The sequence below is a fragment of the Astatotilapia calliptera genome, chromosome 2 (assembly GCF_964374335.1).
Source record: "Astatotilapia calliptera chromosome 2, fAstCal68.1, whole genome shotgun sequence".
Lineage (NCBI taxonomy): Eukaryota > Metazoa > Chordata > Actinopteri > Cichliformes > Cichlidae > Astatotilapia > Astatotilapia calliptera.
Genome location: NC_137423.1, coordinates 7601341 through 7624059, shown reverse-complemented (window position 1 = coordinate 7624059; position 22719 = coordinate 7601341). Strand labels below are relative to the sequence as shown.

At 38.5% G+C, this 22719-nt stretch overlaps 1 protein-coding gene across 1 annotated transcript; it reads left to right on the top strand.

Moving 5' to 3' along the window:
- The first annotated feature begins 5613 nt into the window (after positions 1 to 5613).
- Positions 5614 to 20480, top strand: npm1b (nucleophosmin 1b). The gene is made up of 11 exons (XM_026183349.2): positions 5614 to 5748; positions 6058 to 6140; positions 7926 to 8045; positions 8270 to 8363; positions 8655 to 8746; positions 9014 to 9090; positions 9284 to 9347; positions 14532 to 14630; positions 18338 to 18427; positions 18520 to 18594; positions 20049 to 20480. The coding sequence occupies exons 1-11, from the start codon at positions 5652 to 5654 to the stop codon at positions 20100 to 20102; spliced, it is 945 nt and encodes a 314-aa protein (XP_026039134.1). The 5' UTR covers positions 5614 to 5651; the 3' UTR covers positions 20103 to 20480.
- The last annotated feature ends 2239 nt before the right edge of the window (positions 20481 to 22719 follow it).

Below are 22719 nucleotides of genomic sequence, written 5' to 3'. Positions count from 1 at the left end.
TTATGAAAACTGTGCAATAATACTTTATGATTTTAGGGATGTAGTTAGCCTCATGGGAATTGGCTATGATTACACATTAAAGTTTCAAACCACCCAAAGGTAAGATACCATCAAACTGTATGAGTAGGACAGAGCAATACCTTTTTTTATCCATAAAAACTGATGACTACAGCTCCCATGTGTGAACGTGAAGCAGGGCGTTGCCGAAAAAACAGCAAGCGTGCTCGGCAAAAGCCTCCCTGGATAAATAAAAGGTTTGAAAACCGATGCCAGCTCAAATTAGAATGAGAGTACATGAGAAAGTACGAGCTGTGCCTGTGCCAAATGAACATCTGAAATGCGGCAGCCTGATTTTGTTTGTATTTTTGTTTTACTCCACTGAACTGCGAGGACTTAATGAAGCAGTTGTCCAGTGATTGGTGCAGGAAACCAAGCAACAAATGAAAGGCTAACAAGTTTAGCCTTTTTCTGTGGGTCACTGATTGAGATAGCGTCTCAACAGCAGGGATAGCAGGGAACGGCTGAAACTATCGGGGGCCAGATATCTTGTTTAATAATGTCATTCCTTCCTTCATCCCAGCACAAAAAAAACATATTTCATAACCGAGTGAGATCAACAGTTACCTTAAACAAGAATTTTGATGCTTGATTTGATCAGAGTTCGTTTGCCTTTTACTGTAATCCAGCAGGAATGCAAATCTCAACCCTAAATAATCTCCCAAATACCTGTTGCCTTTTTTATGGTTACTGTATCTTTACGTTTCGAAAGAGTTTCTTTTTTGGCCAAAAAGAATGCGATTAAACTTAAACTTACGCTAAATGTACAAGCGGAATGCCAAAAGACAGCACTATTATTTAGTATTTAGTATTTATTTGTTTATTGTCATTGTCAAGAACAATGAAATTGCGTTTGGGGCTGCCATACAACCCAAAAAAAAGAAGAAAATAATAAATACCCCTTAAAACCCAAGTGTACATATTTAACCCAGTGTGACTCCAATGCAATAAGACAATCCTTAGCAATAATGTTCGTAGAAATTCAGACAAAGACCTGAGAAACATGACAAAATACAACAATGCAACCCATTCAATATTATTGTACTGTGAGATATGATATCAGATATGATAGTTATCTATTTAAGAAAGAGGGGGGGGGGGGGGGGGCAGGAGGGGGAAGAGAATAAAGATATGATGCACCAATGCAGACCAGTTCATTGCTATTAAGAAGTTGGATATGGTTATTGTCCGTGAGAGGGGGGCAGAGAGTTCAGGAGCCTCACAGCCTGTGGATACAGGCTGTTGGCCAGTCTGGATGTTCTGGCCTGTATAGACCTGTACCTTCTCCCTGAGGGCAGCAGATGGAAAAGGTGGCGCGCAGGGTGATGTTGGTCCCGCAGGATACTGTGCACCCTCCTCAGACAGCGAGTGGGGAAGATATTACTGATCTCTGGCAGACTTGTTCCAATAATTAGAATAGAAAACGAAAACAAAACATCCTCTATTGGAGAGTAGCCATTTTTGGTGTTTGCCTCCATTGTTGTCTGGGCGAATCGTGGCCACCTGCGCACCAGACAGTCGTAAACATTTGTTATCAACACATCCAGCCTATCGTGCTTATCGCCCAAGTCAAAATAAAAACGACCCAGGCAGACCTAGGTACAGTAAACACATCATTCAGGTTCCCTGCTTGTAAATGAGCCTTCAACACAAAGAACGTCACAGGAAATGGGCCTTGTTGTGCTCTATCTTCTTTCCTTAACAGTGAGCTACTCAGTTCCTTTGGACTGTAAAGCATAACATCAACCTCCTGTTAATCTTGGCTGTACCTGCCACTGAAAAATACCTATCAGAAGGCCTGTCCCTTTCCTTCTTTTTTGAGATTTGCCTGTTTGAGCCTTGCCTTTCTCTTAGAGCAGCTTGATGATGTGGTTCGAAACAGCTGTCTGCAGCTGCAGCCACCCTCAACAACCCTCTGTTTTCTCAGAGGCATAGTGCCAATGTTTAGTCAGTTTCCAGAGCGTCTTGCCTGGTTGAGATCGTGTCAATATCAGCCAGCTCTCCAGGTGAATCCTCCTCAACCCCCACTTCCTCTGCTCCCTGCTGCTTTCATCTCTCTATCTCGAATGCCTTGAAGACGTGACTTGGCCCATTTTAGAAAAATTCCTTCCTTTTACCGTTTTCAAAACTGCTCATTGTGTTTTGCTACAGGTGCTTAAAGATTTTTTTTCCTCCTCTCCTATCGTGGCACTGAATTTTTTTTCTCCCACCCCCCTCTCTGTTGCCACTGAGGAGCCCTGTCCTTATCCAATAAAATGTCACCACACAAGATGAACAAGAACAAAGAGGCTCAAGGTATATCAGACTTCCTATCAAGCATTTTGTTTTGAACAGGAGCACCATAAACGAAAAAAGTACTCACCACGTTGTGCTGTCTCCTCCAATCAGCTGTTTCCATTCTTGAGAAATGCAGTAAACATTTAAGCCGTTATCAGGCAGTTGTTGACGCTTCGGTGGGTTTAGCTCTTCGAGCATTGAAAGTTCGACTTCTATAGTATGATTATCAAGTCAGATCTGCTCTTGTGCAATAAATATTTCCTACTTGTTATCACCCTGCATATCTTAGTGTCGATATATACATCTATCTATCCATCTATCGACATATATATATATATATAAGTAAAATGCCTGTGACCTGCACATTTGGTACAAAAAGCATAATTTTACGGCCTCATCTGGACAATAAATATACTAAATTCCATTTAATCCAGTGACATATTTGTCATTCTTTACAAAACCAGGCATTTGATAAGTTTTATTTCCAGACTGGCTTGATGCCATGACACCAATGTTCAGATGCCAAACATCCCATGGCATATCTACGGCATAAATAAACAGGATATAAAATCTTTGAGATTCTTTTTTTCTAGATGTAATGTCATCACTCAGCAGTTATAACAACTTTTCCGTCTGTGGCAGCTGCAATATTTCAGAGGAAGGCAAACACAGTCTGACACTGCCAAACTGCTAATGTGTTGACACGCGAGGCTTTGTTGACAAAAGGTCGTCTATGGTTCTTGGCTCTAAAGTAGCACTGTGATCCTTTTGTGTAGCAGAAAATGCTCAATGAAGAAGAACTCTACTGAAGATTAACAATATACTTGGTAGCTGTTTGCACTAAATCCGCAAAACACTCCAAAGGTGATCTGTGCAGTTTACCTCTAATGCTTTGTCAAGTGTGACAGATTCTTGAAAAAGGTGCATATAAGCAGGTTATTACATGTGGGCAAATTAGGCTTGTCAGCAAGTTTAGCTCTGTTTGATAAAACACCCAAATAAGGTTAAACAAATGTATTTTTTACGTTTGATGAAAAGTTTGAACCACAAACAATAGATTTTCTTAGAGAAATGTTATTTTGAACACCGGTATCAGTTCAGACTCAGAACCATAATCCTCTGCTGATGAATGTAATGGTAATACTACTTAGATTTTGTAGTTTGTATTCAGAAATGCCATTCTTTATTATTCCCTTCATCTTCTTTTATTTTGAATAGGGTAGATATATACGTGTTCAAATGATGCTAACTGGTTTAAATGGACATATTAATGTTTTCCAGTACTAAACACATCCATGGACGGGATTCGGCCTGAAGTGGCAAGTAAAACCCTAACATTTACAAAGTCATACAGAATATTTAACAAAAAGTGCACATGATTTTATGGCAGAGAAGTAGAAGGCAAGACGGTTGAAAATATTGGTTTAATATGATCATTTTAAAAAAACAAAAAACAAGGAAATTCCATAAGGATCAAGTCAGAAGTCAAAGTGACGAATGAGGAACTCTTTCTGCTGTTTGATGCCACGACATGAATAAACTCTGTCTGTTGACTTGATATGCTCTCATGTCTCTCTTTGATGTACACACATATACAATTGAACCCTAAGCGTGTGCAAACAGTTACACTTTTGCATATTTACACATAAGAATGCATACAAGGAAAAGAGAACAAGGAAATGTGAGCATTTCCCTGTTAAGGTTAGGAGGAAGGAAGATTTATACAGTAGTGGGAATATGTAGATGGGAACATTTCATTGTATGTTCTTTTTATCTCATATGGTAAAATTATTCTAGCATAACTGTAATCTCAAAGAAGTACTTAAATTTTTTATTAAGCAGTATAAGCTAATTGGTGATAGAAAATGACCAGTCACCAGCAACTTCATAAATTCATACAGTCTTACAGCATTACTACTAAAGTGCAAAACTAGTTTTGAGTAATGCCCATGCACATCAAAGTCACATCATTCATGAGAACGGATCTGCAGACGTGTCCCAACAGTACATGACACATTAAAGCTTTCTCAAGCTTCCAGGCATGCATGAAGAGGACTTATTCTTGTTGAGTAATACAGGTTGAGTAATACCTCAGCTGTCGTTTTCCTATTACACTTTACACATTTGTTTGTGTGCCCTGGAAATGGTTAAAGGCAAGTAAAATAGCCATGTGAATGGCAGATTTTTGCTGGCATGGGCTGGGTTCACTTGTCCTCTAAGAAGGAAAGGTTACTCCGTGTCAGTGAAAGTGATAACCTTTATCATGCAAAGAAACATTTCTGACCTTAACACAACAAATACTTTACTGCAGCTTTTCTTTTCTTTTTATGGAAGAATCCGATTTGAATGCTCCTTTCAGTTCGGATTTATTTTCATATAGCACCAGTTCTCAACAACAGTCGTCACAAGGTGGTTACAATAAAAGAATGCTAACAAAATGTTATAACCATGCAGGACAGAGGCAGTTATCTGATTTATTCTATCCCCTGCCTTGTAATTAAAAAGAACAATGCGGTCATTCACTTGATCACCAAACCAAAAAGGGTAATGTTTTTATACATTTAAAGTGACCATCACAAAAACAATGAGTTTAAGAAGATCGATCTGTTTCAGTCTGGAACGTCATAATGGTTAATTTCTCCTGTAATATGCAAGGCTGCAATGATTCTTCACTGTATTATGAATATTTTTAACAACCGCAGAGGACTCTTCCATTCTGCAACTGCCCCCTGGGCTGGACTTTTAATATTACTGACCAAAGGCCTCTTTTATTTAGTCCAAACAGCACATTAGACAATGGACATAAGGGAAAAGATCACAATCTAAATATAAACCCTGCTATCTATCTATCTATCTATCTATCTATCTATCTATCTATCTATCTATCTATCTATCTATCTATCTATCTATCTATCTATCTATCTATCTATCTATCTATCTATCTATCTATCTATCTATCTATCTATCTATCTAGATACACACACAAAAATTAAACAACAACATGCGTATAGACTTCAAGCTTTACTATAGCTTTTAATTTGGATTTGTTTGCCAAGTATTATAACCTATGCTTGTCTCAATCATGTTCAAAAAAACGATAATAGTCTGTCATGTCTTCCTTCCTTTAGTTAGTATTATGTATGTATACTTTATATATTAAGGTTTATTAAAGATAAAACTACCAAATATTCATTCAACGGCGCCATCTCGTGTTCATCCAGATGACCGCTCACCTTGAGTTTTCTCTCCGCTCTAATTTCTATTGGCTCCAGATCACTTGTCCCTAAGTGACGTTTCACCGTCCTAGTGGCTCTTTGATGTGTCCGTCATACGAGTTTACGGAACTGTATCCACCCACTACAAAGATGGAGGACGATATCTCAGATATGAGCAGACCACAAATGTACTTATTTGGTGAGCTCGCTAATTCTGACAAACCCGATTTTTTTGTTTGCACAATCAGTTTTAACGTCATGTTGTCATGCACAAATAGCCACTGGAGATTTTTAATCGGAAGATAGCTAAACAGCTGGCTAGCCTGCTTACCCCCTCCCACTCGCGCCAATTCAGCTCTTTTGTTAGCTAGCAGAGCATGGCGTGGAGCCACGTAAAGAAGCAAAATGTATATACACCTCTTTATCTGATAAAATGATATGCATGTGCGTATGTTTATTTAAGACGAGCGCAACCCACGGTTGGTTACACGTATTGTTTCCCCCTCAGGTTGCACCTTGAAATCGGACAAACGGGAATTCAAAGTTGACCTAGACGGCGATGAAACGGAGCAGCAGCTGTCACTGAAAGCAGTAAGAATCAGACTTTAGATCGAGTTTGCCTGGTCTTGAAAAAATTAATTCTTTGACTAATACGGCTATTAACTACGGAAGCCGAGATCGACATTGAGCGCTGTTATTCTTTAATGCTATACTCTCGCGATAAATTGTTATGTGTCTTGTAAATTCGTAATAACATAGTTTGTTTTATCGCGATAAGATATTAATTATCCAGAAATTGGGAAATGCCTTTGTTATGGCACGTGAAGATAAAGGTGTAGGCAATAAACAGAGAGAATAATATTACATATAGTATGTATATATAATTTAAAATATATCTACCCCTAAAAGACATCCACCCCTCAAATTTTCTATAATTCGCTTCCTAAGAGCCTATTATAAATTGGTCTTGAGCAATATTTCCTCAGGATTTCTGGAGGTCTTTCAAAGCTTTTCTTTGGAAATTTGGTGCTTTCTCACTCATTTGCTGTTCTTTTCTGAAAATCGACTACTTGCAATCTGTAGCAAAAACAAATAATCTGTTACAAAAAATGGCAAACATAAGAGAATTTGACAGCCATGTAGTAGGATTTTTTGGTTTTTGCATTGACAAAGTGATTCCCGAAGGGCTATCAGCCAAAGTCTTGGCTTATGTTGACATGGTGTATACTGTTTCCTTAAAAACAATTGAGGAAACAGGACATGTGGAGGACCAAAAAAAAAGAAGTGGCAGTATGAAAAAACTATTTACAGTCATATCCTTAAGAAACAGGAAATAAATCCAGCAAAGACTTGAAACAGGACCTGAGACATCAGATCTTTCTTCCATGTACTAGTTACTAAAATCTTATCAGAAATTGTGTAAGTGGAAGGGTGGCTGTCGAAAAGCCATTTTAAAGGAAAGGAAATGGGGAGAAAAGTCTGTGTTATGCCAAAATACACAAGAACTGGACAGAAAGTGACTAGTAACAGGTCTCATGGAGAAATGAATCCAGATTTAACATTTTTGGTTCAAATTGCCTTAAGTACGGATGAGGTCAGGCGAAAGGGTGAGTGTCGCTATTTCTGAAAAACAGAATGTAGAAAAAAACCTGTCAGATTTGTTAATGGCTTCATTTTTCATCCTGACAATAATCCAGAATACACCTAGTGCAATAAAAAAATTATCTCAATTTAAAAAAACACAATGAAAGATTCCAGTCAGTCGTGGTTTGACCTCCCCAGAGCCCAGACCTGAACCTTATTGAAGCAGTGTGGGATCATCTTGACAGAACTGAATAAAAGGCAGCTGACATCCAAAGAAGAGCTTTGAAAGAAAATAAATTGCATGTATGGCAAATATGGACTAAACAGACTTAAACTGGGTGTTTAGCCTAATCAGATGCACGAGGGAAGGCTGCTGGTTGAAGGATCAAAAAATCCCACATTGAAAAAAAACCCCACTCCTTGCACCCTAGCAATTGTTTATTAGAAGTTCCTTACCAGTAGTTTGTGAGCTAGTGAGCAGCGGATTGGAGTTTCGGCTCTATTTTATATTCTCCTGAGAACACGATTTCTGAAATGTTAACATATTGGATTTTTGGTATTAATTTATATTTATTTATTTATTTATTTATTGTCATGGAGCATTCACAGCGTTAGTCTACTAACCTTACTGATGCAGTAGGCTATTTATAGATGATAAAACAGGAGTTTAATCAGATTAACAGTAACATTAACAAGAACAGTTTATGTTTGCACCAAAAAAAAAAAAAAGAGAGAGACATTTTGCCAGTACATGGAGGTAGTTTTATATAGCACACTGTTATTTTGTTCCAGGTGTGTCTGGGAGCTGAGGCTGAAGATAAGTTCCACATGGTGGAAGTTGAAGGCCTCACTTACGACGGGAAGACGACAAAAGTGCCGCTAGCTGTCCTTAAACCTTCCGTCCTGCCCTCTGTGAGTCAGCACCAACACTGACAGAAGTATTTAAGAGGCTTCTGGTTTAAATTAACTTGTTTTTACGGTCTTCATGCCTAATAAAAAAGAGAACTAAAAAGAAAAGGCATTTTCTCAGAACCATAAATACAAACATTACACTGTTCTGATAAATATAAATAATTCATAAATCGTTGACAAAATACTTATAATGTCATCTTCCTTCCTGCTATGTTTTTCTCCAGATGAGTTTAGGTGGATTTGAGATTACACCTCCAGTTACCTTCCGTCTCCAGTCTGGTTCTGGACCAGTTTACATAAGCGGGCAACATTTTATTAGTGAGTATTAAGGTTAAGACTCAGGTAACTATTTGCCTCATTGTTAAAATAAAGTAGGCATACCTACTGAAGACCTTGTCAGTGGAAAAATAGCAAGTTGTAAGTCTGACCTTCATGCTCGGTAAAACAATACAGGGTCAAATTTTCCAGCCCGAAAAAAGTCCACATATGACTTTACACTTAATTTTTTGAGTAAGTTTTTCTTCTAAAACAATGTTTTGGGGTAAAATAACATAAAGAAAAGTTGTATGATTGTTTGACAATATGTGACCAGTGTGTTCGCTCTGTCAGGTGTGAAGGAGTCTGATGACGAAGAGGAGGAGAACAATTCGTCGCCGGTAAAGCGGCCTGCAAATCTGCTGGCAGGGAAGAAACCCCCAATGGTAGTTATTGACATTGTCGTATTACATTGCTTTAAATGTTTTATATTTGCACTTATAGCAAAACTAATCATTGTTTACAGAAATTGTTCTCCTGCCGAGGTGGTGGCTTACTGCATAGCCTTCTGTTTAATGGTTGTCACATTTAGTAATCGGTGATAAGATGCTATCGCGGGACGTCAGCATTAAAGTGCACTGTTACTTATTCTGACACCCCAAATAAGCCTCAAATGTTGTTTTTGACAAAAAGACTATTCATATTTCTTGTAGAAAAAGCTGAAGATGGATTCTGATGATGGTGACGATGATGATGATGATGAAGAAGACAGTGATGAAGATGATGATGAGTATGTTTTTATTTTATTCATTTATTTGTTTATTTAATTGGCTTAGTTTTCTAAATAATTTTGCATTCTAAAAGATAACATCTTTGTGAACTCATAGTATAAAATCTATTATTTTGTGTGTGTGTTTTTTTGTAAATTTTGGGCACAAACATCGAGCAGTGTAGCTTTTAACCAGCTTACTTGCTTCTTGTAGCGATGATGACAGTGATGAAAATGATGTGAAGCCACAGAAGAATGTGGGAAAAGTGCTTACAAAGGTAAGCTTCATCCGTTTTGTTTTATTACAAATAACAATCAACCTTAAGGTTCTCCATGTTAAAAAAATATGAGAGTAGGTTTGAGGTACAATCAAATATGGAGGAAATATGGTCAAATAAAAACATTTGTGTATCATGGAGTTTGTGATAAATGCAGTTTGGATTTGTAATCTTGGAAAGAAAGTGACTGGAAGTTTCTTGAAGACATCTGAGGAGCTTCTTGAAAAGTGAAGAAGCTTGCTTTCTTTCCAAGCTGCTTGGACTAACTTGACCTGGATGACTGAGAACCTACACAGACATATCATGTGCCTGCTTTCTGCATCTTTGATTTAGGCAGCACCCTTTGCTAAATTAAACAGAATATTTCCAGTAGTGAGTGTGTCAAAAGTGGGCAGTGTCTTGCGTTGTGCTATATGTGAGAAAGGATAATCTGACCTGATTCTCACCATATTTTTTAAAGTTTGTGCGTTAAACAACTTTAGAAAAGCAGAAATCACCTATTTGCTTCATCAAACTCGTCTGACTTGACGTTTATAAACCTTCATTTGTTTATAAAAATGCTGCACACCAACTGGCCCACTGAAAGAGTGTTATTGGAACGTGGCACCAGATAAAGCCTGGATTATACTTAGGTTGTGGACACAGACAGCTGGAGACTCAGTGGCCAAGTACTGATTCCTGTGATGCTTCTTTGAAGTCTGCCGCCTCGAGCGTCACCAGGACCCAAGTGGACTTGTACATGCCGAAAGTATCATTTCTGTTTAACCCCAGTCATACAGCTTGAAGGAGAGAAACATACGATTCTGTCCTTGCTCATTTAAGTATTAACGTTAGTGTCATTGTAAATAAATAAAGAGGACTGTTTACATTTCATAACCATTTCTGGAAGTATGTTTGGGAAACGTTGCTACAAAATTAATATGAACCAGTGCTCATCAGAATTTAGTTGTTTTTTTTAACCCTAAGAACATAATGAGCAGTTAAATTGGAATATCTCTGAATATTAATAAAAATTGTTTAACTTTTTAGAGCTTCTGTCCAGAAAAAACTTTTTATTTACAACTTTTTAGTTAAAGAAAACAACAATAAAAAGCTAACAAAGAGATGCCATCACCATCAGTGTCTCGAATTTTGCTATTTAAATCATATTGAACCAAACATTTATCATGTAATGTACTGTGATGACCGTTGCCCTTTAAGCATTGCGGATCTTTGTAGTTTTCAGTACCTGAGAGGAAACTGCCATGATCAAACTACTTTTCCATACACAGCGTTTTCATTGCTTTGTTGCGGTCATAATTACAGAGAAGAAGGGCAAGTACATTTTGTTTATTTCCACTCACAGTGAATTGAGTTGTTTATTGCTTTCTTGCTTTCTTTTCTATGAGCTTTTTAAGGCACTTGATAGATTAGTAGAGCTAGAGCAATTCTCAGGGTGCTGTTACCCCCATTTGAGAAGCTACTATCTGATAGGCTCGGATAATTTGTATTTGACAAAATTCATTAGATGCAAGGACACATTTTTCCAGCCTGTCTTTGAGAGCTGTGGATATTTCCACATCTTAGTTTCACTTTTAGTATTATTGCATAAACATTTATTGATCTTTTGTTTATTGACTCATTTGTTCTGTCATTTTAGTTCAAACAAAGTTTCTTGCGGTTCAGTAACTCTGATTTTTACAGTGGAATGTATTTATGTTTCTGAGCCTTTGTTGTCCACTAGATGTCAGGGCAGCCATTAGCGTCCCCTTAGTGTTTGTTTGTGTGTGCGTGTGTGTCTAGAAAGAATTTCTCTAACCCTTTTTTTTAACCACATCATTTAAACTTCCACTCACTGTATGCTACAGTAGCATTTCATTTTAGCAGGCCCTCCCCATTCGTGCACTCGCTGACCGTCCACCTCTTTGTATGAGACAAAACATGGAACTTTTTCATCCTGTTCGCTCAAGTACCCACCTGTTTTCCTAGAGTAAAACACAGGGTCTGTGTGGTGTAATGATCGGATTTCTTCTCTGTAATCTGCTTGAATTCTCACCGTCTCACCAGCAAGACAACAGTATGTTATGCTGTGCGTAAGCAGACACACACACACACACACACACACACACACACACACACACACACACACACACACACACACACACACACACACACACACACACAGGGATAAATACACTTTAGTAGACATGCACATTTGAACATATAAGTACATATAACCTCTAGCGTAAATGCACAAAGTCTGCAAACAAATGCACTTCATTCTGGTAGCGCATAAGCAGAGAACTGCACTCTACATACTGTTTCTCACCCATGCGTGCTCACACGCACATGCACTTCAGTTATGGGAAACATCTTCAACCATTTTTCTGAAACACTGCATATCTTTGTCCCTCTGTCATCCCACTGTTAATATGATTGCTCCTTTTTATCGTTTCTCATGCCATTTCAGCTTTGCACCTGGGTTTTGCCTTTGAACACTTGTTTTGCATGTTACCACAATCGCTTGCAAGTGTGTGGGTGCGTGTGTGTGTATCTGCCTCATTTTTACGTCGGTGTCTGTTTGTGATTTCGTTCTTCTATTTTTTTAAAAGCACGCTATCCAAGTGCAAACTCTGCCAGGCAAAAGATCAAAGCAGGGCAGATGCGCATACCTGCGACGTGAGCGCCGATCCTTCCCTCAGGGTCAGATGACAGCTGAGCATTTCTGTCACCTGTTGATTTATTCTGTTGTCTTCTCTTCCAATTCCTCCTGCACCCCACACCCCATTCCTTCCATGACCTTAATCCTTTTTTTCACCCTTCGTCTCTTTAGCTCAATAGCTACCCTGTCTCATTCTTTAATAATGAAAGCACAAAGCTTTGGGGAAGTAGGGCTGGGAACAATTATTATCCCTTTTTTTTTACTGCTAATTCAGCTGTGTTTCAAGCTATATTTTGCTTTCTTTTTCTTGTCAAACCTCCATACTGTACTGAATAGGACCCAAAACATCTCAGACATATTCAGTATCAAAATTGAATCAAATCCTTTTTCATATGAATCTACATTTCTTGTTATTATTTGATCATGTATTTTTGATGAACAGGTAATCAGGATATTAAGCTGTTCTTGTGTAGATTAGTATTGTCACGGAATCTCACGTGTTTTAAATAATTACACACTACTTTTGTGTTTCTTGCAACAGATTTGTACAGGGTTTATAAATGTTCTTTACTCAAATTTACTGGACAGCAAATTGCCTATTGATTGGAAGATTTCGTGCTCTCTCTAAACACTTAATATCATTATTAATGGACTGTAATAACTGTTGAGCCTGTTGAAAGACTGGAAAATGTTCTTTACTACAAGCTGACACGCGTGTCACTCATCTCATCATCCTTCAAGAGTTGGTCTTTGGTTTCCTCTTTCTGTGAATGGGTCTTAGTGCTTTGTAGCAACATGAGCGCTCTAAAGTCGCACCCAGAATACCTTCATAACTCCTGAGTTGGAAAGAGATGGTAGAAAGGTGTGAAGAAAACAAAAAAACAATGGAAAAACAAGAGTTTCCGAGGTCATCCACCTGCTGACATATTACAGAATCTCTGTGTTTGGGTAGATGTGGTAGATATTTTTTAATTAAACTTTAAAAATTACAAGAGTTGCAGGTTTGCATTGGTCGTAAAGCCCTTTTTGACTGGGTACCTACATAACCCTAACCCTTGGTATAATCGTTGTGCTCATCCTAATCTCATTCAAATTTCTCCACAATTTGTCTGAAATACCCCCAACATTTTTGGGGGTATTTTAGAGGTCAGGAAATTCAGATGGTTGGTTTAATATAACCATATAAAACAGAAAAATGAGATACAAATGTTGATGTACAGATTCTATTTGGTAGACTCAGATGCATCCATGATGATGTTTAGTTTCTCTTGATTGAATTTTGTCCTTCAGGAATTAAGGCTTTGAAACCTCACTGTTACTTCCAGCATCTTATATTGCAGGCGTTGCTGTAGGATATTACATGTGTGATTGCATTGTAGCATTTGTGTCAACACAGGCAATTACACTTCTAGTCCATTCCAAGGTGAATACCAGTGATTGCAAGAAAGGATTTGCTGCTTAGGATATTCAGGTACTTGCCAGCTTTTCCAAGGTAATTACATATGTGACTGAGAGCAATCAAAACCTGACGGGAAGGAATCCAGTGCAACAATTACAGGTTGTCTGGGTACTAAGTACCTGATCAATGAGAAATCACTAATTAAGTGTAGTCCTTAATTAATGATTAGCACTATTAAAGGTATGCTTTTAACATACAAAGGAAGGCAATTGTTTTGCTGTCATATCTAATTAGCTGCATAACCTTATAACTGATGCTATTTCTTTTCTCTTTTTTGGTTTAGGTTTTACTTTTCTTGGCCTTTTTCTTGTGCTTTTTTATGCACACATGAAGCAGTAACACCTTATAGGAGTGGGAGAAAATATTGTGACAAGTCATGGCAAAACAAGAAATGGAGTTACTGCAAATGAGGATAATGTTTTGTCACTTGCCATTTATTATTTATCGGCTATAAAAGGGGGGCATTGCGTTTAGCAAGAACATCAGTGGGATACAGATTTTTAGAGGGTTAGGAAATTGTAAATGGCCAGCAGTCTAAACTGAGCCACATGTGTTGCATTGAATATTTAGTTAGTTGAGTTGGTCAGAACACGAGGGCAGGCTTCATTGAGTTGTCAGCAATGAACAACAGCAGTTAAGTAACTTCAGTCTGTCACTTTTGGTTTTGTTTAGCGTGATTAACTGCCACTAGCTGTTCTCACACATAAATTCTTAAAATGATCCAAACTTGAATTTTCTCATTTACAGCACACAGCAGAAATAGACAGATTCAGAGATGCATGTGTGTAAGATGCATGATGCCCCCTCAGTCGCTCTGAATTTACTAGACAATTACCAGCGCTAAATCCGTGTGGACATAGTCTTTGTACAAAGGAGCTGATAGGTTAAAAAGTTTTACATGTTCCAAACAATATCTCTGTCAGATAGTATGAAGAAAAGCTCAGGGCTGTAGTGCATGCATTAAGAAAGCATTAACATCTTTATGAATTTCAGGAACCCGGTGTGGTGAATTGAGCTGTTTAAAGTACACACATTTCTATGGAGCTCTGAGATATCTTACTGGGAATGTTGTTCATTTCCTCAGATCCCGGAGTCCTCACCTAAGAAGCCCAACAAGACTCCAGTAAAACAAAATGGCCCTGCAGGAAAAGCCTCAGGATCAGCTGTCAAACCACAGATTAAGGTATGCCCAAAAGATTTCCGAAGTAAATCTTTGTTTACCTGCGGTTGGCTTGTGGGTATTTTAAATAGCCAGTTGTTAACCGTTGTACTCCAGATCAAAAGTGTTTAAGAAAATGTGTAACATTGCAATTTTTATGGGAATTTTTTTATTATGTCACTAGTTACAGCAGGGTAAAGTCAAAGCCAGTAGTTGTATTTCTGAAGAAATGTGTCGTGTTAGGCATAGAAACAAGTATACAAACAACAGATGATGAAAAGTTTTACAGAAGAGTGGATAAAAAAGTACACAATTACATAATGTTTTACAGAAGGTGAGGGAACTTTGCTAAATTGGTTGTTTGCATTTACTGCCATTATCAATTGAAAAAATGCAGGCTCACCAAATGGAGGGGAAAAGACACACAAAAAACTTGGAGAGCCTTCCCATTCCAAAGCCAAGGAATGTGATAAATGCACGGTGCAATTAGTTCAACCTGATAGTTAATTTCTTCGATGGAATGTCTTGGACAGCCACTTCTGAAAACCTAAAGCTTGAACTCTGCCTGTCTTTAAGCAAACACACCTGACCTCTAAACGGGTTTCCTGGGGCAAGGTTTAAACCTGCGACCTTTTAGCTTGACCTCGCCATCTTAAGTTGCAGCCACCTTTGATGCCCCTCACCCCTCTGTAGCTCGCGCACACTTTAAGAAAAACAAATTGTCAAGCTTCTCTGCAGGTTTACATACTTCTCAAAGCATGTTACTGTGAAAGAAAATACTTGGACAGAAACTCGGCTCAGATAAGGTGTTACGTGTTGGCATGCGAATGTTGTCTGTTTGTATGATAGAAACATGACTTGCGCTCACTTACGCAGACAGGGCGCGTGAGAAGATTATCGTTTCTCGTCTGACATCTTGATGGAAAGCTTTGTGATTTTTTTTTTTGTCATGTTAAACACTAAGCCACAGGATTACCGAACCCCTGAAGGTGTAGTGCCCTGAAGGGCATGCTGTATGGGTGAGCGCAGTTTATAATGCAGTAGTTGTTGTCCAGACATAACATAGCGACTCTTGAAATGCTCTTGGGGATTAGCCAATGGGCAACTAAATCGCCCCAAACCAACCTGCTGGTTTAACTTTCTTGCCTGTGGTGCTTTGAATGCTTCCATCCCCTCTCAGCTTCTTCACAACTGTTCTCTCTCCACCACCTCTTCACACCCCTCACTTCCTGGACACACCTTCTCCCAATTGCTCTCATTACCAGTGTTTGATGTCTGGTGCAGCTTGCGCTTCCAGATGCCCCTGAGGAGCGAGGAAGCGGGTGTGGGTGTCTGTTTTTTTCGTTCCTAAATGCAGGTGACTGGTCATTAGATTGGCTTGTCAGATCTGTTGCCAGTACCACGGTTCTCACCTCTCACGGCCCAGCGTGTAGCTGCACCTTCTTGTATAACAGGCTCGACGTGAGAACCAGCTAACTCGAGTTGCGCTGATCTGAAGTAACTTTATCTTGCAGCTGGTGTCGGTTGATTGATGGGTTTGGCGAAGCCGATGCCTTCGAGCACACGTCAGAGTCGTAAAGTTGTTAACTACTTCACTCAGCCTTATCCCACAAGGGTTTGAGTCATTGTTTTAGCGACTGATTGGCATGTGTTACAGCAGGTGCATATCTTGTAAGTGCTTTAATATCTTTTGTCAATCTGTCATTTTACCATTTGGACTCAAAGATAGACCAAAAGATCAACTCATTAAAGTACCTGTAGATACAGAGGCTTTATAGGATGAGAGTCACTTTTTTTCCGTGTGACCTGACATTTTCCCCCTACTTGTGCCTCCAAGGTTTTCATTCCAGCAAAATGACAATTACTATCCCTGAACAGCCCTGATGAGCAAAAATGTCACAACCATGTATTTGCACTGGATTGAAGATGAGAGATTACATCAAATGATAGCGTGCTTGTGATTAAGTTCCATGTCTCATGGCATCTGTAATCAGTGTCTGGGCCAGATGAAAAAGCTTGTTGGCTTTGTGTGTTTATCAGCTGTTTCAGGTCCACAGCTGTCCCTTGGAAGTGGAGAGCTGCCTGTAAATAATAAACATGTAGTGCATTTGTCTGGCTAGGAGCCAGAAAAAAGGCCATTTTCTTAGTGTGGTATGTGTGTGCCAAGGTTTTGTTCATTTTATACCTTTTAATCTCTGCTATTAAAAGAGAACCTGATCTCTCAGAGGCAGGGACAGGGCATTGTGGCTACACGTGTACGACTAATTACAAAATTTTGGGTCTGGTATTTGGAAGATGAGAGCTTCTCCTGGAAGGCCTGTTAAACTTAGGTTATGCATGGCAAGACATTACATATATTATGTTATGCAGTTATTGTTCTTTTTTTTGCAATCAGCACATTTTGACTCAGTATCTAAAATTAAAGATACATATAATGACCTCTAGTTCCAGTAGGAATGACACTACAAACATAGTGATTTCTATGTCCTTGTTAACTAGTGAGCTGCTAGATGTCACCATGAAATAGTATAGTGTCGTAATGCAGGCACACAGACATACAGTTGGTTGACTATAGAGTGGGTATAGAGTTTCTCTGTACATCTATACACTGTCATCTTTCCAATGTGTCTCTGGCTATCAATGAAACCCTGCAATTTCGCTGAATTCCACACTCCGCTTTGCATGTAGGGGCAAGCTCCATGGCTTGCATAACATGCAGTAACAGAGTATGGCGTATGTGTGTTTTTGTTGTGTCACATTCAGACACTTGCTAATTGAGGACCTGAGTCGTTGGCTGCCCAGGTCTGGACACACCTATTGGCCTACTAGTTCAGTGCTCGCACTTCTCTTCCTCAGAAACACAGCAAAGTCTTTGTGTTTTGAAACATTTACTGTTGCAAATCTGGTGATAGTATTGTTTTTTTTAATCCTGACCATTGGTAGTAAATACAGTACTGTGCAAAATTCTTGAGCTACACATAATTTCTTTATATTTTGATCGGCAGAAAGCAAACTCTGTTTTTACCTGATATACTGTATTTCCATTTATGTTTACATGTTTCAATAAATCACTGCACCTGTTTTCCATTTTCCAATGAAAATATACAGAAATGAGTGGCTGCTTTTTGCCCAGACAGTACTGTCTGTTGAAAAGAAAATCTGTTGCTTTATTTGTGCAAATCAATAATTTGATATTCAGTAGAAATCTTTTACTGACAGCAGCCATAAAAGCTAAAGTTGCACTTTTTTTCTTTCGAATTCAGTGTTTGAGAAACTTTTCTTCAATGGAAAACACTTGACAAACAACCTGAATTGCTCACTGGAGAGTCAGGGCTTGCCCTCTCCTGCTTGCAGACAATAAAAACATAATTTGTACCTGATGTATTTGTTAAAAAAAGGATGATGGTGTAATTAGGCTAGAATTTGTTGTCCTCTCCAATTCTTTTATCCCCTTCCAGCTGGTTGCCCACGCCAAGGCTTTAAACACAGACCAAGGCTAAGTGGGTCACAACAGGGCTTTTGCCCAGACTGGCCTGTTGGTCAACAGATTAATTAATCAGCAGCATGCTAAATTTAGCAACTGTGTGTTTGGTTCATTTTAGCAAAATAATACTGATGGCAAGAACTGAGCTTGTGTTAACGATAAAATGCTGTGGCATAATCTGAAGCCATCATTTTATCTATAGCTCTGTAAATTTCTAGTGTCTTATCTAGTTGATGTACTTTTCCAGACACCTGCCCTGGGAAAAGACAAACAACAGCCCGGCCCATCTAAATCTCTGCCTGAGATTAAGAGCAAGTTGTCAACTGCAGCCAAGGAGGTAAGGCTGCTGTTTTTTTATTTGTTTTTAAATGATCCTTCATAATTTAATGACAGTTAAGATTATGATGATTTAATTGTCCTTTTCTTCAGGGAAAGCCACTTCCAAAGACAGAGCCGAAGTTTGAGAATTACTTGAGAAGTGCTTTTAAAATCTCAGACAAACAAGTAAGTAATCTTTGTACAGTGTTGTGAGAGCTTTTTGCTTATGTAAATTATTAAAGCGGACCTGTTGTGCTTATTTCCAACTTCATGTATATCTTTTTGGGCCCTTCTAGAATAGTTTTTCATTCCTCACAGTTCAAAATAATCTTTATCCAATATGTTGGAGCAGCCCCTTTAGCTTCCATTTAAGCCAGCGTTTGTCCGATTGGCTGTCCCTTGTAAATAAAAGCTTTGAATAGCAGGTGAGAGAGGCCTGTGCTCACACCAGAAATATGCCTGAGATGAGCATAATAAGGGATGTGTATATGTGCTCCCTTTAAGTTTGTACATTTTTATCCCATGTGCAGTTCTCATCAATTTTCTGCTGTTCTGCAGTCTGTGTAATCGGTCTCGTAAACGCTCACCCAAGAGTGGCTGTTTTCCGCCAGGTTTCTAGGAATACTCCTTCAGATGTAGAGTGTTAGCAGTCGCATTTATGCCCAAACTCATTTTATCTGTAAGAGCTCATTGCCATGATGTATAACCGGGCATACGTTATTCTTCCTCTCACTCTCCTCATACCTTATTCTGTTCAGTTTGCCTCAAATGTTTCTCCAGCACAGTGTGTACTCTTTGAATTATATTCACACTGTTTCGGTGGGCTCTTGCGAGATGGATTTGGGAGTACACCTGCCAAGGCAAACTCTTTCACGGTGATTTAATGGAAGTGTGTCTTTTGTAGCCCTAATGAAGCGACTGGTGGTATGTGCGTGGTACCAGCCTTTTTCGCTTTCAAGGCCTTTGACCAAATGCAAGCCTTAAATCTTTTCTAATGCAGCTTCTGTCGTTTCAGAAGAAAAACAACATCCCCTGCACATTATTTTGCAAAGCATGAATTAATCACCCTTAAACCCTTAGATGATCACTGTAGACTTAATGATTCTGGGCAGTGTGTCAGATAGTGAAGTTGTGTTTTCTGTATTAAGGCATCTGTTAGATGGCGATCACTTGAACCGAGCTATTTGAACATTCATATGTGATTGCTTTGCAGTGTTTAAATAATAACTGTACAGTTATGAGAGCAGGTGAAAGCTCTTTAGAGCGGCACATGGGTTGGGTGGACAAGGGAAAGAGTGGGGGTGGAGTTGGGTCAGGGAGAGCTTGTTGATCCCACTGTGTAGAAACATCTGTGGAAGTGCTTTGGTTTCATCAGCCAAGGCTGAGATCTGTCAGACCTGGAGCACCTAGTCATATACTCTGGTATGTAATGCTGCCCCCACCCAGCCCCTCGTCGTTCCCCCAACAGCCCCATCCAAATTCAGTGTTCCCACAGCCGAGACGCACAAAAGCATGTTGTAGTAAAAGTGAGTCATGTGTCTCATGCTGTATAGCACTTCATTTAGATAATTTGTAATTTTTCTCTTTCTTTCCTTGTTTCTTATTTTGGTGTTATCCCTCTTTTCTCTCTCCTTCCACAGGTGGTCAAGGGTCTTTGGAGTTTTGTGCAAACACTGAAGACTGAGAAGAAGTAACATACACATACATTAAAGCATTTGTACATTTGCATCCTATAAGGCATTTAAAGGCACAGTCGGCTAGATTTCCTAATCGGTCTCCTTCTTTCAGCCCTGTGAAGGACTATGATCAGATGAAAATGGACTGAGTGCTGAAATATGGTAGAGCCATCAATGCATAGATTTAGGTGTCAATGTTTTTCTTCTTCGTTTTTTCCTAGACTGAAAGGACCAACTATTGAGTTGGTTCTTTCACAGACTCGATTCATGTTTAGCAGACTGTAGATTTGCTGCAAGGGGAAGCTGCGTGCATCACAATGGGCGGGGTCTGTGTTGCTACTACAGGAAAGGAAAAGTTTCTAAAATTTATACTACCTGCAGATTTATGTAGCTCCTGTGTATCACTGAATATGATCATTATTAGTTAACAATAAATCTTGTACTTGAAGTATTCAAAACCAAAACCAGGCCAAACTTAGAACCTAACCTAGTTAGTAGTTGCTAGTTCTTTCGTACGCCCTGTTGGCAAAACAGTATTATTTTTATACCAGCAGAAGGACTCACTAACACAAATGTGCTTGACAAAAAGTAAACAAAATTTTGAAACTGTTGAAACGCTGCCTGCAGGTGGTGTAAGTGTTACAATACAGAAGCTATTCCTTTCCTTGCCTGTAGGTGGTGATATCCTCATTGAACGTCCCACTTTCTTCAAATACTGAAGAAGATGCAGGTCACATTGAAACAGCATCTGGGTGGAAATATATGAAATTGGTTGATTAGCATCTGTTTATCATATTCAGTCATTATTGCAAGAGGAGGTTATGCAGAATGTGCCTTTAAATACAGTCCTGATCAAATGTTTAAGACCACCTGAAAAATGGCCAAAAATCATACTTTGCCTGGTTGGATCTTAACAAGGTTCCAAGTTAGGGATGGGTATCGAAAACTGGTTCTTGTTGAGAACCGGTTTTCGATATCCATCCCTAACTTGCAACCTTGTTAGGATTCAACCATGTAAAATCTGATTTTTTTTTGTTGTTGCCATTTTTCAAGTGGTCTTAACCTTTTGACTGGGGAATGTATCTCTACTGTAAACTGAGATAAACCCATTTTGTGTGAATTTGAGCAGCGCATATGTAAATGGTGAAGACAGCTAATAAAAGAGGACCGTTTGACAGCTAGAAAATTTAATCAGTCAGTGACAATAAAAGTTGTTTGTTATTTCAGCTTTGAGGAGTTAAAAAGCATTTCCGCTTACAGACTTACAGATTGTACATGCGGTTTTTTGAATACTGTATTGTTTTAGTCAAACCACAATCAGTCATTATAATATAATACAATACAATTATATTTTTTAACAGCTTGGCCAGCAAAATCAATAAATATGTTTCTCCCAGCAAAAATTAAGCAAATAGGCAAAAAGATGTCACAAAAATAAATGCATTAAAAAACAATTTTTGCAGAGTAAATCACCTTAAAAAACATATAAGAACTCATATCTGTAATTGTTTGCAGTCATATATCAGTCCTCTGATGACAACAAACTTTCGTTCATGCTGAGCTTATGATGTGTTTCTATTCTCATTTAATATCAAAATGTTCCACATCTTAAACCAATTAAATTGATATGCTCAAACTCTACATTATCAAGCGTTTTTGCTATAAAATGTATTACTTCAATTTTAATAACGGAAGTTGGCCCTGTAATTTACCCAAATGTAATTAATAATTGTTAGTGATGTCTTCTTTACACTGAGGTTTCAGTAGCAGCAGGTTGCCAGGCCCAGTCTTTTGTCCTTTTGCTTTGCACGTGTTTGACTGATTTTTAAAAAAAATACTTTTGTCATATCAGTCCTAATGAACGTTGTGTTGTGTAAACATATTTCTTGCTTTTATTTACAAGACCGGCAGCTGGACAATTGCAGTTTAGGTTTTATCCTGCCCTTTCTAATCGTTTCTTTTACTGCTTTGAGCTGTTTTCTTAGTCTTTGTTTCACATATTGTGTTCTAGTAAAAAAAAATCCCTTATTAAAATGTCTGGAATATTGTTCTGATTGTTGTTGATCTTTCGTTTTACACACGATGTGTGTAAGTTTGTCATATTTTGGGCAACGGTGAAGCCAGGACCTTAAACAAGTCCAAGTGCAAAAAAGTGATTGTTATTTGTTGAAAGCTGACGCATGTTTAAGGCTCATTATTTTTAAATAATATTTGTAATCACAAACATCTGGTTTAATTTGGCTGTAAAAAATGTAAGGGATAATAGGAGCAGACTCTTTGTAACGGAGCTGTTTCTCATTTTTTGGCAGTACATGATGAGCAGGTGATGCATGTATCGCTTTACTGAGCGAGCTTTGTCCCAAACCATGTAATGGCACTTCACTGAATTTAGTTACTTCATCCAAATGGTTGTCTTTTTTTTCCTGTAACATAAAATACAAACTGTAAGCTAGTACCCATCTTCAGTTTGACTGGATGTCAAAACAAAGCCACATGAAATTTTAATTTACTGTGTGATGTAGTCAAGTATAAATTGTAATTAGGTAGCTTTGCTGACCCATTGTGTGTTAAAATAAAATGCATTGTGTCCATTTACTACATCAGACTTAGTTTATTGTTAATGGTTTGTTGAGAG

Excerpts from the sequence above, each read along its gene's own strand:
- npm1b (XM_026183349.2), top strand. The coding sequence starts at position 5,652 with ATGTGTCCGTCATACGAGTTTACGGAACTGTATCCACCCACTACAAAG. Across the intron at positions 8,747-9,013 it reads CAGGGAAGAAACCCCCAATG|AAAAAGCTGAAGATGGATTC; the intron begins GTAGTTATTGAC and ends TATTTCTTGTAG. Across the intron at positions 18,595-20,048 it reads TTAAAATCTCAGACAAACAA|GTGGTCAAGGGTCTTTGGAG; the intron begins GTAAGTAATCTT and ends CTCCTTCCACAG.